The sequence below is a fragment of the Myotis lucifugus genome, unplaced genomic scaffold, assembly GCF_000147115.1.
Source record: "Myotis lucifugus unplaced genomic scaffold, Myoluc2.0 scaffold_21, whole genome shotgun sequence".
Taxonomy (NCBI): Eukaryota; Metazoa; Chordata; class Mammalia; order Chiroptera; family Vespertilionidae; genus Myotis; species Myotis lucifugus.
The window spans coordinates 8614473-8628958 of record NW_005871069.1 but is presented as its reverse complement, the minus strand read 5'-3'; the positions used below and the strand labels follow the sequence as shown (position 1 = coordinate 8628958).

At 46.4% G+C, this 14486-nt stretch overlaps 1 protein-coding gene across 1 annotated transcript in view; it reads left to right on the top strand.

Annotated features, from left to right (window-relative positions):
* Positions 1–6694: 6694 nt before the first annotated feature.
* LOC102439939 (BTB/POZ domain-containing protein 6-like) overlaps positions 6695–14486 on the top strand; it is a 28777-nt gene continuing 20985 nt past the window's right edge. The window contains 1 exon segment of the mRNA XM_014453215.2: positions 6695–6807. Within this exon segment, the coding sequence (XP_014308701.1) occupies positions 6695–6807 (113 nt within the window).

The window sequence follows — 14486 nt, the reverse complement described above, 5'->3', positions numbered from 1 at the left end:
TGTTTATGTGATGTATCACGTTTATTGATTTACGGATATTGTACCATCCTTGTATCCCTGGGATAAATCCTACTTGGTCATGGTGTATGATCTTTCTGATGTACTGCTGGATCCGATTTGCTAAGATTTTGTTGAGGATTTTGGCATCTATGTTCATGAGGGATATTGGCCTGTAATTCTCTTTCATTGTGTTGACTTTACCTGGTTTTGGTATTAGGGTGATGCTGGCTTCATAGAATGAGCTTGGAAGTGTTCCTTCTTCTTGAATTTTTTGGAATAGTCTGAGGAGGATAGGTTTTAGTTCTTCCTTGAATGTTTGGTAAAACTCCCCTGAGAAGCCGTCTGGTCTGGGGCTTTTTTTTGCTGGAAGCTTTTTGATGACTGCATCAATTTCTTCCATAGTTATTGGTCTATTGAGATTTTTAGATTCTTCCTGATTGAGTTTTGGAATGTTGTATTTTTCTAGGAATTTGTCCATTTCCTCCAGGTTGTCTAATTGTTGGAGTAGAGTTGTCCATAGTATTGTTTAACAATCATTTGTATTTCTGTGGGGTCTGTTGTTATTTCGCCTCTATCATTTCTGATTTTGTTTATTTGGGTCCTCTCTCTTTGCTTCTTGGTGAGCCTGGCTAGAGGTTCATCAATCTTGTTTATCCTTTCAAAGAACCAGCTCTTGGTTTCATTGATTTTCTGTATTGTTTTTTTGGTCTCTATGTCATTTATTTCTGCTCTAATCTTTATTATCTCCTTCCTTGTGCTCACTCTGGGGTTTTCTTGTTGCTCTCTTTCTAATTCTTTGAGTTGAAGAGTTAGATGATTTACTACCATTTTTTCTTGTTTTTTTAAGATAGGCCTGTAGAGCTATAAACTTCCCTCTCAGGACTGCTTTCATTGTGTCCCATAGGTTTTGGATTGTTGTGTTTTCATTGTCATTAGTGTCCAGGATGTTTTTAATTTCTTCTTTGATCTCATTGGTAACCCAATCAATATTTAATAACATGCTATTCAGCTTCCAAGTGTTTGAGTATTTCGGGTTGTTTTTATTGTAGTTTATTTCTAGCATTATGCCATCGTGGTCTGAGAAGATGCTTTTTATGATTTCAATCTTCTTAAATTTGGGGAGACTTTGCTTGTGACCCAATATGTGGTCTATTTTTGAATATGTCCCATGAGCACCTGAGTGGAATGTATATTCTATGGTTTGGGGTGAAGTGTTCTGAAGATGTCAATTAAGTCCATCTGATCTAGTTAGTCATTTAGGATTGCTGTTTCTTTGCTGATTGTTTGTCTAGAGCATTTATCCAGTGATGTCAGTGGTGTATTAAAGTCCCCTACTATGATTGTATTGTTGTCGATCTCTCCTTTGATATCTTCCAGGAGTTTTTTTTATGAATTTGGGTGCTCCTGCATTGGGTGCATATATGTTTACCAGGGTTATATCTTCTTTTTGTATTGATCCCTTTAGTATTATGAAGTGGCCTTCCTTATCTCTTGTTATGGCCTTCACTTTGAGATGTATTTTGTCCGATATAAGTATTGCTACCCCAGCTTTCTTTTCCTTTCCATTTGCCTGAAAGATATTTTTCCATCCCTTCACTTTCAGTCTGTGTGAGTCCCTTCTAATGAGGTGGGTCTCTTGTAGACAGCAGATGTATGGGTCATGTTTTTTTATCCATTCAGCCACTCGATGTCTTTTGGTTGGAGCATTTAGTCCATTTACGTTTAAAGTTATTATTGAAAGGTACTTGTTTGTGTGTGGCTGTTTTCTTTCTGAGCTTTTTATTTATTCTTTTTACACCAGTCCCTTTAGCATTTCTTGCATGGCTGGCTTGGTGGTGATAAACTCCCTTAGCCTTGTTTTGTCTGTGAAGCTTCTTATTTCCCCTTCAATTTTGAATGATAGCCTTGCTGGATAGAGTATTCTTGGATTCAGTCCCTTGCTTTGCATCACTTTGTAAATTTCCGCCCATTCTTTTCTGGCCTGATGTGTTTCTGTTGAGAAATCATTTGATAATCTAATGGGAGATCCCTTGTATGTAACTTTCCATCTCTCTCTTGCAGCCTGTAAGATTCTCTCTTTGTCCTGAACATTTGCCATGGTAATTATGATGTGTCTTGGTGTGGGTCTTTTCGGGTTCACCTTGTTTGGGACTCTCTGTACTTGTGTGACTTTTTTCTTCCCCACCTCAGGGAAGTTTTCTGATATTATTTCTTCGAATAGGTTTTCTAATCCTTGTTCCTCTTTCTGTTGTTCTGGCACCCCTATTATTCGTATGTTGTTTCGTTTCATGTTGTCCCAAAGCTCCCTTAGGCTCTCCTCATGTCTTTTAATTTTTTTCTCCAATTGCAGTACAGTTTGGGTGTGTTTTGCTTCCTTGTCTTCTAATTCACTAATTCGGTCCTCTGCTTCTCCTAGTCTACTGTTGATGCTTTCAATGGTGTTTTTTATTGCAGCTATATCACTCTTCATTTCTTCTTGGGTCTTACTTAAGTTGTTGATTTTTTCATCTGTTTCTTCTATCTTGTCGCATATGGTATTGATTTTTTCTCCATCCGGTGTATGCACTCTAGGACCCTTATTCTGAATTCTTTTTCCATCATGTTGCATGCCTCTGTCTAACTTAGCTGCTTTTCTGGCGAGTCCTTCTTTTCTTTCCTTTGAGGGTTTCTTTGTCTACCCATGTTTGATCTCACTGACATATTTAGTTGTTGAGTCATTCAGTGGCTGCTCCCTAGGTGGCAGTGGCTGCTCCCTGGGTGGCAGTGGCTCCTCGGGCTGTGGTTGCTCCTTGGGCGGTTGTGCTAGCAGTGGCTCCTCCGTTGATAGCAGGGCCTCTGGTGGGTGCTGCTCACAGCTGTGGTGGCTCTTCTGACTGGTGGAGGGAGGCTTCACACACAGTAACTGTTCCCCAGACGGACGGTGTGGTGATCAGGAGGCTGCAGTGATCAGGGGGCCGCTGTTGCTTGGATCTGCTGCGTTGATTTAAAGGCACAAAATACAACACAACAAGGCACAACATACCAGGCACTGAACACGAATGTATTTACGATATTAATAACCCTAAATAAAGGTGGCCACCCAAGCTAAGAGAGTTAGGAGATAAGGAAGAAAGAAGAGAAAAAGATTGAAGAGAAAAAAGAAAGAAAGAAAGAAAAAGGAGTGCAAAAATGAAATTGGAAAAAGGGAGGGGGAAAAAGAAGAAGAAAGAAAAAGTAAGAGAGAAAAGAGAATGAAGTAGAAGAGGGGAAGAGACTATATGAGGAGAAAACTCCTATAGAACCGCCACTAATCCCAACAAATTACAGCAACAGATTCCTGGAGATGAATACAAACTACAAACAACCAATAATATCAAGCGACGCAAGGGAAAACAGAAGCACAAAAATAACCGGCGGGGGGGGGGGGGGGGGGCAGAAGGCAGAAAAATAAAAAGAATAAGCAGAATAACCTCACAAACAATCCTAAAAAAAACCCCAATATACTCGACAATCAAGCAAACAACAATAAAACAATAGAGAGAGAAAAGAAGAAAAAAAATTTGGATAGTGAAGAAAGATAAGGGAAAGGTGTATAAGGATTTAGAGCAGGGGATTGGAAATAGGATATATAAGTAGGGTGAAATTTTGACAGTGGGTAAAAAGAGTAGGGAAAATCTAAAGCTGGAGTAGGGTAAGAGAAACAGGACAACCAAAGGGAAAAAGTGGGGAAGAGGGTTTTAGCACAGAGGCAAAATTGAGGTAGAGAAAAATGTTGCTAAAGGAACGATGAAAATAGAATGGAGAACATTAGTCCCAAAATAAAATAAAGAGAAAATAAAATGACACTTTAAAAAATGGTAAAATGGTAGCAGTAATAATACTAGTTAAAAATAAAAATGTAGTAATTAAAAGGGTAAAATCAGGTGATGAACAAAAGAACAAAAAAGAAAGAAAAAAAAGAAAAAAATGGTTTCTTAGTTAAAAGGTGAAAAAATAATTTAAAAAAATAAAAATAAAAATGTGCAGTAATGAAGGTGCTTCAGATCTTCTACTCTTCTTTTTGGCACGCCAGGAATTCAGGAGAATGTTGAATTTCCCTCTGATACACTGTTCCTCCGTGTTGTAAGCCACAGTCCTGATTTTAAGGCAGGCCGTATTGGTTCCCTATACTGCCTTTATCTGTATTTACAGAAGAGTCAGTTCGTGGCTCTGCCTCTGGGTGGCAGTATGTCTGGATTGACCTCCGAGGCTATAAGTCCTCTCTGACCAGGAGTTCTCTATTGTACCTGAACCAGCTCCGCTCAGAGCTGGTTCCCCAGTCGCCACTCCCAGCTCTGTTTCCCAGGCTCCCCAAAAACAACCTTCCCCTACAGGCTCTGCTAGTGACCCCAACTGGGTAATCCCATGCACTGGGTTCAATAGTCAAACTCACAGATTTAAGAGGAAGTGTGTAAACAAGAGCCTGGGAAGCTGTGAGAACTCGCAGGGCTCCACCTTCCAGATCTGCGCGGAGTCTCTGCCCGCGCTCTGGCCCCTGGCACCAAGTAGCCGGCCAGCTGGCAAAATCTGAGGCTGCCCCTTTGCATCCAGTCCAACTATGGGCTTATTTATAGAGTTCCCTTCTGCCAGCAGCCCTGCAGGAGCCCTTCCCCACTTGTGGGTCACACTGGCCCCAACGGCCACGGACTTTGTGGGGCGCAGATTTCCCCCCGCACGCGTTCCTCTCTCCAACCTGAATTGCAAACCGCACCTTTGGGGGAAGTCTAACCTTTCCGTGGGGAGAAGCAGGGCTTGTCTGAGTTCATGTAGTCTCGCTGCTTGAGAGCCGTTGCTTCCGGGTTAGTAGCCGATCTCTGGATGCCGGTAACAGCTACTCAAGATGGCGCGGTCTCGCGGCTGAGCCGGCGCCCCGGGGGAGGTTTCAGCCTCAATCTCTAACCGTCCCCATTTTCTAGGAGTTCTCTGTCTTTCCTGGCTGCAGACTGTCTCTCAGCTGAATCTCCTCTGCTTACTCGGGCTGTATGTTACCCGTTTCAGCTGCTCGCCCTTATCTGCTCCGGGACAAAGCACCGACACGACCGTCTAAACCTCCGCCATTTTCCCTCTCCTCAGTAATAGAACATTTTAATAAAAATTAATATTTTTTCTTGAACATTAACTTACCAGACACTGAATAACTACACAAATTAATAAGCGTAATGTAAATAAACCTATTTTTCTTGTTCTCTGAAAGCGAAATGTTTCCTGTTGTGCACACCAATCAAGTCAGTCCAAGATTAATGACATGGCCATCAGCTGCTAAATATTCACTGCCAGTATCAGTGGAGAGAAATGGTGCATCTGTACGTAAGGCGTGTAAGGGAAATGAATGCAACACAATTATAGTAATCAGTCATTAGCGAATGTTGTAGTTAGTTAATAATTATGTATAACAGGATATTGTAAAATTAAGTTACAAAATTTTTATTAAAACATTTCTTGCATACCGTTATATTGACTGGGCTGCAAACATATTTGTTGTGGGCTGCATGCAGCCCGCGGGTGGAGAGTTTGACATGCTTGTGTTACACTGTCTTAGAATGCCAACTGGACACACCTGGCTGTGGTGGATTAGCTGTGGTTCCCCTGGCATACCACAAGGCTGGGAGCAGTGTTTCCCAGGACCCTGTCCCTGTCTAGTGCAGTAAGAAGTGTCTAGCAAGTGGAATTCCTGTAAGACTGTGAGGCAGAGTCGATGTGGCTCTGGCGTGGTGGGCACAGAAGCGGTGGCCTGGGCTTACACGGCAGCTTCCAGAGATATCTGCATGAGCTTGCATTTGACGGTTTACTTTTGGGAAGCAGACCCCATAGTTTCTCAGAACTCTCTGCTTTTCCTATTAAAAATTTATATATCAGCTGACATATAATAAACACCTCTGCAGGACGCCAAGGGTACAGGGAAATTTCAGTATGAGTGGGGTCCTCATCTATGGGGGGAGGGGCTCGATAAAGTGGCAGAGTCCAGGACCTCAGCCCAAAGCTACAAAATAAGCCAAGATTTCTTGGTTCCAAGAAATCTGTCACTTACAAGCCATGGCTTTCCAGGCCATTGGGAAGCTAAGGAAGCCAGGTCAGAAGGTCAAGCTAGAGGGCTCATGCCTAACCTTCTACGAGTTCTCAGCTACTGAATCCAAGAGAGATTAAGTAGGTGAACAATCTGATGGTTTTGATGACTTTTTGAAAAAAATAATAATTAAAATACCCAAATCAACTTTGTGCAGTTCCAAAGAGCCTATACAATCTAAAACAACATTTGTCAAAAGTGATACACACGATACACACAGCCCTGGAGGGCACTGAATTGATTTTAAGTGGTAAAGAAAAAATTTTCTTTTTATTTTAATGGCTATAGCATATCAAACCCATCACAATTTGGGGGTAGTATTTCTTGTGATTAGATTAAATCAAGCGGTAAGTTATGAAGAGGGATCAATTTAGATAAAAATATAAATGACAGCAGAGATGAACAAGAAAGGATGCCCGTATGCCTCTGATAAGTTGCTCACAGAAGCACCTCTGTGGCATTCTTGCCCAAAGTGCATAACCTCATTCTAATCATGAGAAAACACCAGACAGACCCAAACTGTAAGTCATTTTACAAAACAACTGACCAGCATTCTTTCAAAATATAAAACAAAATATAAATGACAAAACAAGACTAATGAATTGTCCTAAAATGGTGGAGATGAAGGAGACACAACTGAAGGCAATTCGGGATTCTGGAGCAGATTCTGGCCAGAAAAGGGACTTTGGTGTGAAAAGTGGCAAAATGCATGTAAGGCCTTCAGGGTGAGTACTGGTAGTTTATCCATGTTAATTTCCTGGCTTTAATAATTACATTTATGTTTTTCCAAATATCAACATTAGGGAAAGCTGGATGAAGGCTTTACAGGAAATCTTTGTACTATCTTTTTAAGTCTACAGCTAGTCTAAAGTAAGTTTTTTTTGAAGAGGTATCTGATTAAATGAAGAAGAAGACTGGCGGGGTCGATATGGGGAGGGCAGAAGTTTTGCAGGATGTGTAGAGTCTGACATATGAAAGACCCTCCCCTAAAACATCTGAACATTCTGGAGTTTGAATGGTTCTTAAAAGTCAAAACACCTGGAAGTTGTAACAATTTTAAACATTTTCCTTTCCCCTAAAATCAGAATAATCCAGAATTCTAAAGATTTAAAACAGCCCAAAGAATCTGACTGTTGTAAAGTCTCAAATGCCAAATTATGGTAGTGATTTTCAAACTTTAGGATGTGTATGAGTCTTGGGTCACTTGTTCCGGGAAGTTAAAAATAAGGGTTGATAAAAAGGAAGATTCCTGAGTTTAGCCCTGGGCTTCAGGTTGGGTGAGGGTCTGGGTGTGCACTATGAGCACCTGCTCTGTGGCTGTTGTCACTGCACAGGAGGCTCTCCTCTGAGACACTCGGACATGTGTGCACACACGCACGTCCTCCCTGGAGCAGTGTGGGATCTCCGTTGCCTTCACCAGGCTTCCACCTTTCCCTAGAGCAACTGGACAGCCTCTCACAATGGCCAAGCAAACCCCAGTGCTGTGACAGAATAGCAAGGGTCTGTGACTCTGGTGGCCCCAGCTCCCAGATGCCTCCTTTCCAGGCTCTCTGGGTCCTTCTCTCATTTTATTTTAATCCAAATAAAATATTAAGATAAAATAATTTCCAGAAGGCAGATAATTTGATAATTATGTGCAGGTGTTAAATTGCTCCTGGTTTCCTGGTTGCCCCCCACTTTGCCTCCCTGTCCCCAACATGCAGCAAGAGAAGATAATTCCAGACCCAGCCATCCTTTCATATCCTGCAAACACCCCCTTCAATGGGCTAGGCCTGCCTGCCTGCCTGCCTGGAGGCCCACACTCAGAACCCAGCTCCCCAGGAACAAGGGAATACACCCAATCAGCCACAACTGGGGCCCAGCCTTACCATTACCTTGGGAGGCAAATTCTGGTATTCACACCCACTTCCCAAAGGAGGTTAAGAGAAGGGCATCACATGCCCAGAGTCTTAGAACACTACCCTGTGCTCTGCAGGGCGGGGCTTCCTCCTCCCTCCCCTGCATCTCCCTGCACTGGGTACAGAGATAGGCTGGGAGTCCCCTGGGAAGAGGCCAGGCTGAAGGTGGGGCTGTGAGAAGCAGCTAAGATTTCAGGGATCTTGCCTAGAGAGGAGCAGCTCTGGGGCCCTGTCACTGTCCAGTCTCTTCAGGGCCCTGTCACTGTCTCATCTTTCCAGGCAGCTCCGAGCAGACTAGGGGAAGGAGGAGAGTGGAGGTCACAAGAGGACACACTCAGCTTGGCCTGAGGGGAATATTTGCCCCAGTCATGAGCTGTGCTGGGAGGTGTGCAGGCTGTGGCTGGACAGACATCCCGGGCACCAGAGAGGAGTCAGAGGCTGGCTGACTTCCCAGCATGCTTTCAGCAGGGGTGCCATGGGTCCTCGGGTCCCATTCTGGGCAGACATGGAGCAGCAGAACCCCGGGGCCAGCAGAGTCCAGTGCAGCTGGGCCCCTGACAACCCCTTCGGCTCAGCTCCCACCACCACCAGGGGCCTCATTGCTCCAGCTTCTCTGCTTCCTTGCTCACTCCTACCCCTCCATGCCTTTGCAGCACTGACCTCAGGCCCCACTCAGCATTCCTTCCCAAGGAAAATGTCACCTCCTCTGGGAACCCTGACCAGCCCAGGCAGAGGGCACACTCACTTCTGGAATCCTACTGTCCTCTCTGACCAACCCCTGTCATTCACCTGGCTTTGCTGGTTTTCTCTAAGATCCCCTCAAGGACATGGGCCAGGCCTTCTGGCCCAAGTCTCCACCCGAAAAGAGAACTCTTATCCAAGTCTGGCCCGGCTCCTCCATTTCTACCACCTTCACAAGACCAGTGAAAGGTGGGGATTCCTCTCCAGGGCTCATTCAATTATGTTGCTCAGCTAAGGTGTGAGTCAGCCCAGGTGTCTGCTTTCCCAGCCTCTCCCACCTACTGGAGCTCCCAGTACACCCTCCAGAAGCCCATCTGAATCTCTGGGCAGACAGAAGACAGACAGTAAAATGCAGGACAAAGTGAGCCAGGCATGGTGTCTGGACCTGAATCTCTCCCTCCCCATGAGCTCCAGAACTCCTGCCCTGACTTTCCACCCTCATCCCAAGTTCAGATCAAACCAAGCAGTAAGTTATGGAATGGGATCAATGTAGATAAACATGTAAATGAGAGCAGAGGTGAACAAGAAAGGATGCCCGTATGCCTCTGATAAGTTGCTCACAGAAGCACCTCTGTGGCATTCTTGCCCAAAGTGCATAACCTCATTCTAATCATGAGGAAACACCAGACAGACCCAAACTGAGGGACACAAAGAGCCACACTCAGGAACGAAGCTAGTGCAGCACAGTACAGAGCAGGCACTTGATGCACTTGACAACAACTGCTATGCGTGCAGGGGTACAGCAGAGGGGCAGGCACACATCTGTGTCCTCCTCTTGGGGCTTGCCGCTAATAAGCAGACAGGTGAGCCTGTAATGCCACAGGTGGAATGAGTGCTAGAAAGAAAAAAAGGTCAGAGTGAAGGTGCCACCCATGTCATTCTAAATTTTTTTCAGGGCCACTTTGAAAAAAGTAAGGAAAATCAAATAAAATTAATGTTAATAATATATTTAATCCAACAAATCCAGATATTATCATGGCAACATGGAATCACAAAAATTGTTAGCGAGCTATTTTACATTTTTATAATAGTAGGTCTGGAATCCAATGAGTATTTGCTCCTCATAGCACATCTTCAAGTGCCCAGGAGCCACACGCGGTAGGTGGCTACTGCATTAGAGCAGGTCTATGGGGTGCAGGTCACACAAGGGTAGTCAGGGAAGGCCTCTTGGAGGAGGTGATTTCTGAGCAGGGACCTGAAGGCAAGAGAGTGAGCCAAGTAGCTAAATTGGTTGAGAAGCATCTCAGGCTGCAGGATTAGCAAGGGCAAAGGTCTAAAGGCAGTCAGGCGGCTGAGGCTAGAGCAGAGTAAGCAGAAGACGAGATCAGAGAGGCACTGGCTCTTCTGGCGCTATGGCCACTGTGAGGACTTTGGCTTTTTCTCTGAGTAGGTGGAAGCCATGCAAATGTTGGGTAGAGAGCAGGGCCCAGCCTGGCTTGGGTTCTAATGAGCACCCTACATCAGTGTGTGAGGTGTGGCCCTGGAGACTGTGAGGTTTAGACCAGTGCCTGGCATGCAGTGGGCATCCCCTAAAAACCAATACTACCCAATGCTCTGTGACTGTGAGTCTTTAGATAAGACTCTTGCCTCCCCAGATGCCAAGGGTCTGGGTTCTCTGCTTCTTAGAAAAAGGTGGGGCACCTCTCCCCCCAATCTCCCTCCCTTTGGGTCTTCTGACTATCTCCAAATTCCAGGAATTGCTGCAGGTGGTAAATGGCTCCTAAGTGAAGCTGCCCTCAGGCATTCTGACATGATAGCCTCCACTTCCTCTGCCCAATGGTGGGCAGGTGGCTGGGCAGGGCCTCCTGACCCCTCTAGGACGCCTCTCCACCCTATCCTGGCCCCAGGGCTCCCCTCCCTGGCCCTGTGGGGACAGCACAGCCTCTGAGGTTCAAGCTTTGGATGGTGGGCAAGGCCTTCTCCTCTCTGGTCTGTGCAATCTCCCCACCTCTGCACACTGCATACCACACTCCCTCCTTCATCCTATAAACGTGAGCACCTGCTCTAGGCCAGGCTCTGCTGTAGGCCATGGGGATACAGGAGTCAAACAAGGCAGAGGTACCTGGATGGGACTTCCCATTGCCCATGGAAGTTTAAATAAGTGCTTTGAAACTATGCATACTAGGGCAAAAAAGAGAGAATAAGCCTGCCGAGCAGACCCCATATACATTAATAGCAGCTATCTCTTGGGGAAGGGTGCAGGATTCTAAGAGCTTTTGTTTCCATTCTGCTTTTCTGTTTTCCAGACTTTCTACAATACATACATATCTACAAGGGTTTAAAAAGGAAAAAAATGTGATAAAACAATCACAATATTAGAAGCCAGCACCTCTTAGACCTTTGGGAGTGACTGTGTCTGATGTCAGAGCCAGAACTCACCAGCCTGGGGAGGGATGGGGCAACTGCTCACTCCTGCCTGGGGAGGCCTGGCAGTGTGAGTGCTGGGCAGCTGTGGATCAGGAGCTGGGCTTGTGGGAGGGAGAAAGGGCTGAGTAGAGAGAGCAGTGTGGGGGGGAGTAAGGCATTCAGAAACATTAGGCTGGACAAGTGGCTAGCAGCAGGTGGAGGAGGGTGACATAGGGGTTAGGGGACTCAGGGCCCTGCATTGGTCTGGTGAGCACTGGAGAGCCACTGATGGTATGTGAGCAGGAGAAAACTGAGGTTTAGAAACAACAATGCAGCATCTCCCAGATTCCTCTTCCATTCTTCTTTATGATATTGACCTGTTCTTTGTGGGATAACAGGTGTGGAGTGCAATGAGCAGCATGCTTCAGTGGCTGAAAGTAGTGGCTTTAAGAGCCTGGCAGTCTGGGTTCGGATCCTCAGCCTGCCACTCTCTTGCTATGTGTGTGTCCTCTGGCTATGACCTGACCTCTCTGTGCTCAGTTCCTCATCTCAAAACTGTGAATGGCCATCAAATACCAAACTCCTGGAACTGTCTAGAGCAGTGGTTCTCAACCTTCCTAATGCCGCGACCCTTTAATACAGCTCCTCATGTTGTGGTGACCCCAACCATAAAATTATTTTCATTGCTACTTCATAACTGTAATTTTGCTACTGTTATGAATCATAATGTAAATATCTGACATGCAGGATGTATTTTCATTGTTACAAATTGACCATAATTAAAGCATAGTGATTAATCACAAAAACAATATGTAATTATATATGTGTTTTCCGATGGTCTTAGGCAACCCCTGTGAAAGGGTCGTTCGACCCCCAAAGGGGTCGCGACCCACAGGTTGAGAACCGCTGGTCTAGAGGAATTAAAACATGTAAAGCATTTAAAACAGGGGCTGGAACATGGTAGGTGTTCAATAAATAAATCTCCCGTATTACTTTAGAATTACTTAAGGGCAAAGACCTGTTCAGAGTCTGTCAGCAGATAGACACCAACACCAGCTGTCCTGTGGCTCTTAGGAGATGGCATTCCCAAGCTCATTCCCCTCCGACCCCCGGTGCCTTGTACAAGATGGGTCGGTGGCTGCTGTGAACCGAGGCCTAGGAGCTCCTGATTTCAGCTATTACTCTGTCTCATCTAATCCCTCAGCAACCCTGAGGGGAGCACATTCCTATCCCCACATTATCAGGGGCCCAGGATGCCTTTTGCAGGCCTGACACTCACTAGGCACTTGTAACACATCTTTCTAGGCAGAGGGACCTCGCTGGAGCGGGCGGGCCTGCATGGGGGAGTTAAATAAAAGAGAAACACTTTGGTTTCCCAAATGTGCTCAGGGCCTGGAGCTCCAGGTGATGGCACAGGTTGGGAAGAGGGCCTCAGGTAAGGAGGAGTGAAGATGCGGGGGCACCTCTGGCCTTTCATCTGGAACCTGAGGCCCTCCCCCATGTCTTAGTGGGGGGCCCACAATCACTCACCTGGAGCCCTAAATGAGCTGTTGTGAGGCCCACATGTTGCCTGGCAGGTATGCCAGGACTTGAGAGGGGGAGAGGTCTCCCAGGAGGAAGCATGACCCATCTTTAGCTGAACCATACCAAACCATACCAATAAAAGCTTACAGACCTTCCCTCTGCCAAACCACTTGCCTTCTTGTCAACCACCCCCGCCCCCAGCCCAGCTGGGGTGTGAAGCTGGGAAGCCCAGTTGGATATCCATTAACTAGAGAATAGAGCTCTCTGAGCCTCAGTTTCCATTTCAGAAAAGGGCACGGGAACATTCCAGTCTGGGGGTGTGACATCAAGGGTCTACTATGTTGCCCGCCCCTGGCCTGGCCCCGAATGGCCCTTCCACCTGCGGGAGGAAGCTGGCATCCTCACAGCTGCCCGCTGTTTCTGCGGTTCTAATCTGGAGTCTGCCCTGTAGCAGGCAGGCTGACTGGGTGGTCCCTGGGGAACCAAGCCCAGACAGCAGGCCCAGTCTTTACCTGGGGGCTATGTGGGCTCTGTCTGCTCTGTCCCAAGGCAGTCATGAGAAGCTGGGCCCTATGTTTACCGAGCACCTGTTGTATGCTGTTCCCAAGGGAAGCATTGCTATCTTCATTTCGTTGAACTATGGAAGCTCAGAGAGACTAGGTCCCAGCCAGGGGCCACTGTCTCAGAATCCTAACCCACATCTGAAGCCTGGAACCCAGCAGCAACCTGGAAGCAGTTTTTAGCAGTTAAGGCCCTGGCCAGAGAGGACCCGTATGTGCCTTTCCTCACACCAGGCACAGAAGCAACTTGGTTTCAGAAGTTAGATTTTCTAGAAAAACAGGTATGGAGTGCAATGGGGACAGACCCTGCCCTAGTGAAGGTGGGAGTAAGCCTCTGGTGTCATCCCAGTAAGGGACTAGTGCATGCATTCCCTCTCCTTTTTAATCTCCAAATAATTTGTGGAACGCAGGGTAATTAATTTTCCCCCAGAGCAGCGAGACTGTCGCCTATCTCACTCTCAGAGTCCCACTCCAGCCACCAAGCACACACAGACTGATCTGGGGTCCTGGATGGCAGAGAGGACACTCAGCTGGCAGAGGCCTCAGGGAGAAACAAGGGTGGGCCTGGCCCCTGGGAGGCTGCCAGCCTGATTCCATTCCATTTGTGGAGAGAAGTGATTAGAGGAAGTCGGAGGCCTGGGAGCAGGCAGGTCTCCACCTGCCCCTCCTCCCACCCCAACAAACAGCAGGGCTGCCTGGTCTACCTTCTCAGAGAGTCAGCTCCAGATCATTGGGACAACCATTGTGTCAGCACCATCTCTGCCCTGTACCCTGAATTGAGGAGAGACCAACCCAGCCTCTGCCTTCAGTATGGCAGCTGAGAAAAGTAACGCATTCAGCCACTCACTTTACTCATTTAGCTAACCAATAAAAACTGTTAGCCCTGGTCCGAGTCCTTGCATTGGGAACAGGGACCACAGATATAAATGAATCCCTGGGCCTGGGCTTGTGGAATGTCCATCTGTGGCAAGACAGACCAATAGCTAATGGAAGTGAGTGGCAGGGCATAAGAAAGAACAAAAGAGACACTGGAGCAAAGGCTTGGAGGCTTGAAGTTTCACAGAAGAGGCAACATTTGATCTCTAACTGGGCTTTGAGTGATGAATAGGAGTTTGTCAGAAAGAAATAAGCAGATAGGGCATTCAGGCAGAGAGAACAGCAAGTGCAAAAGCATAGAGCTAGATAGGGTCTGGGGTAACAGCGAGTAATTCCAAATGACTGGAGCACATAGAGATGATGGCATAAGTTGGCTACTGTGAAAAATAGTAGGCACTGCTTGAGGTCAGAGGCTACCAGCCTGGGAGCTCCAGTCACTCAGCCACTCTAGCTGCCTGA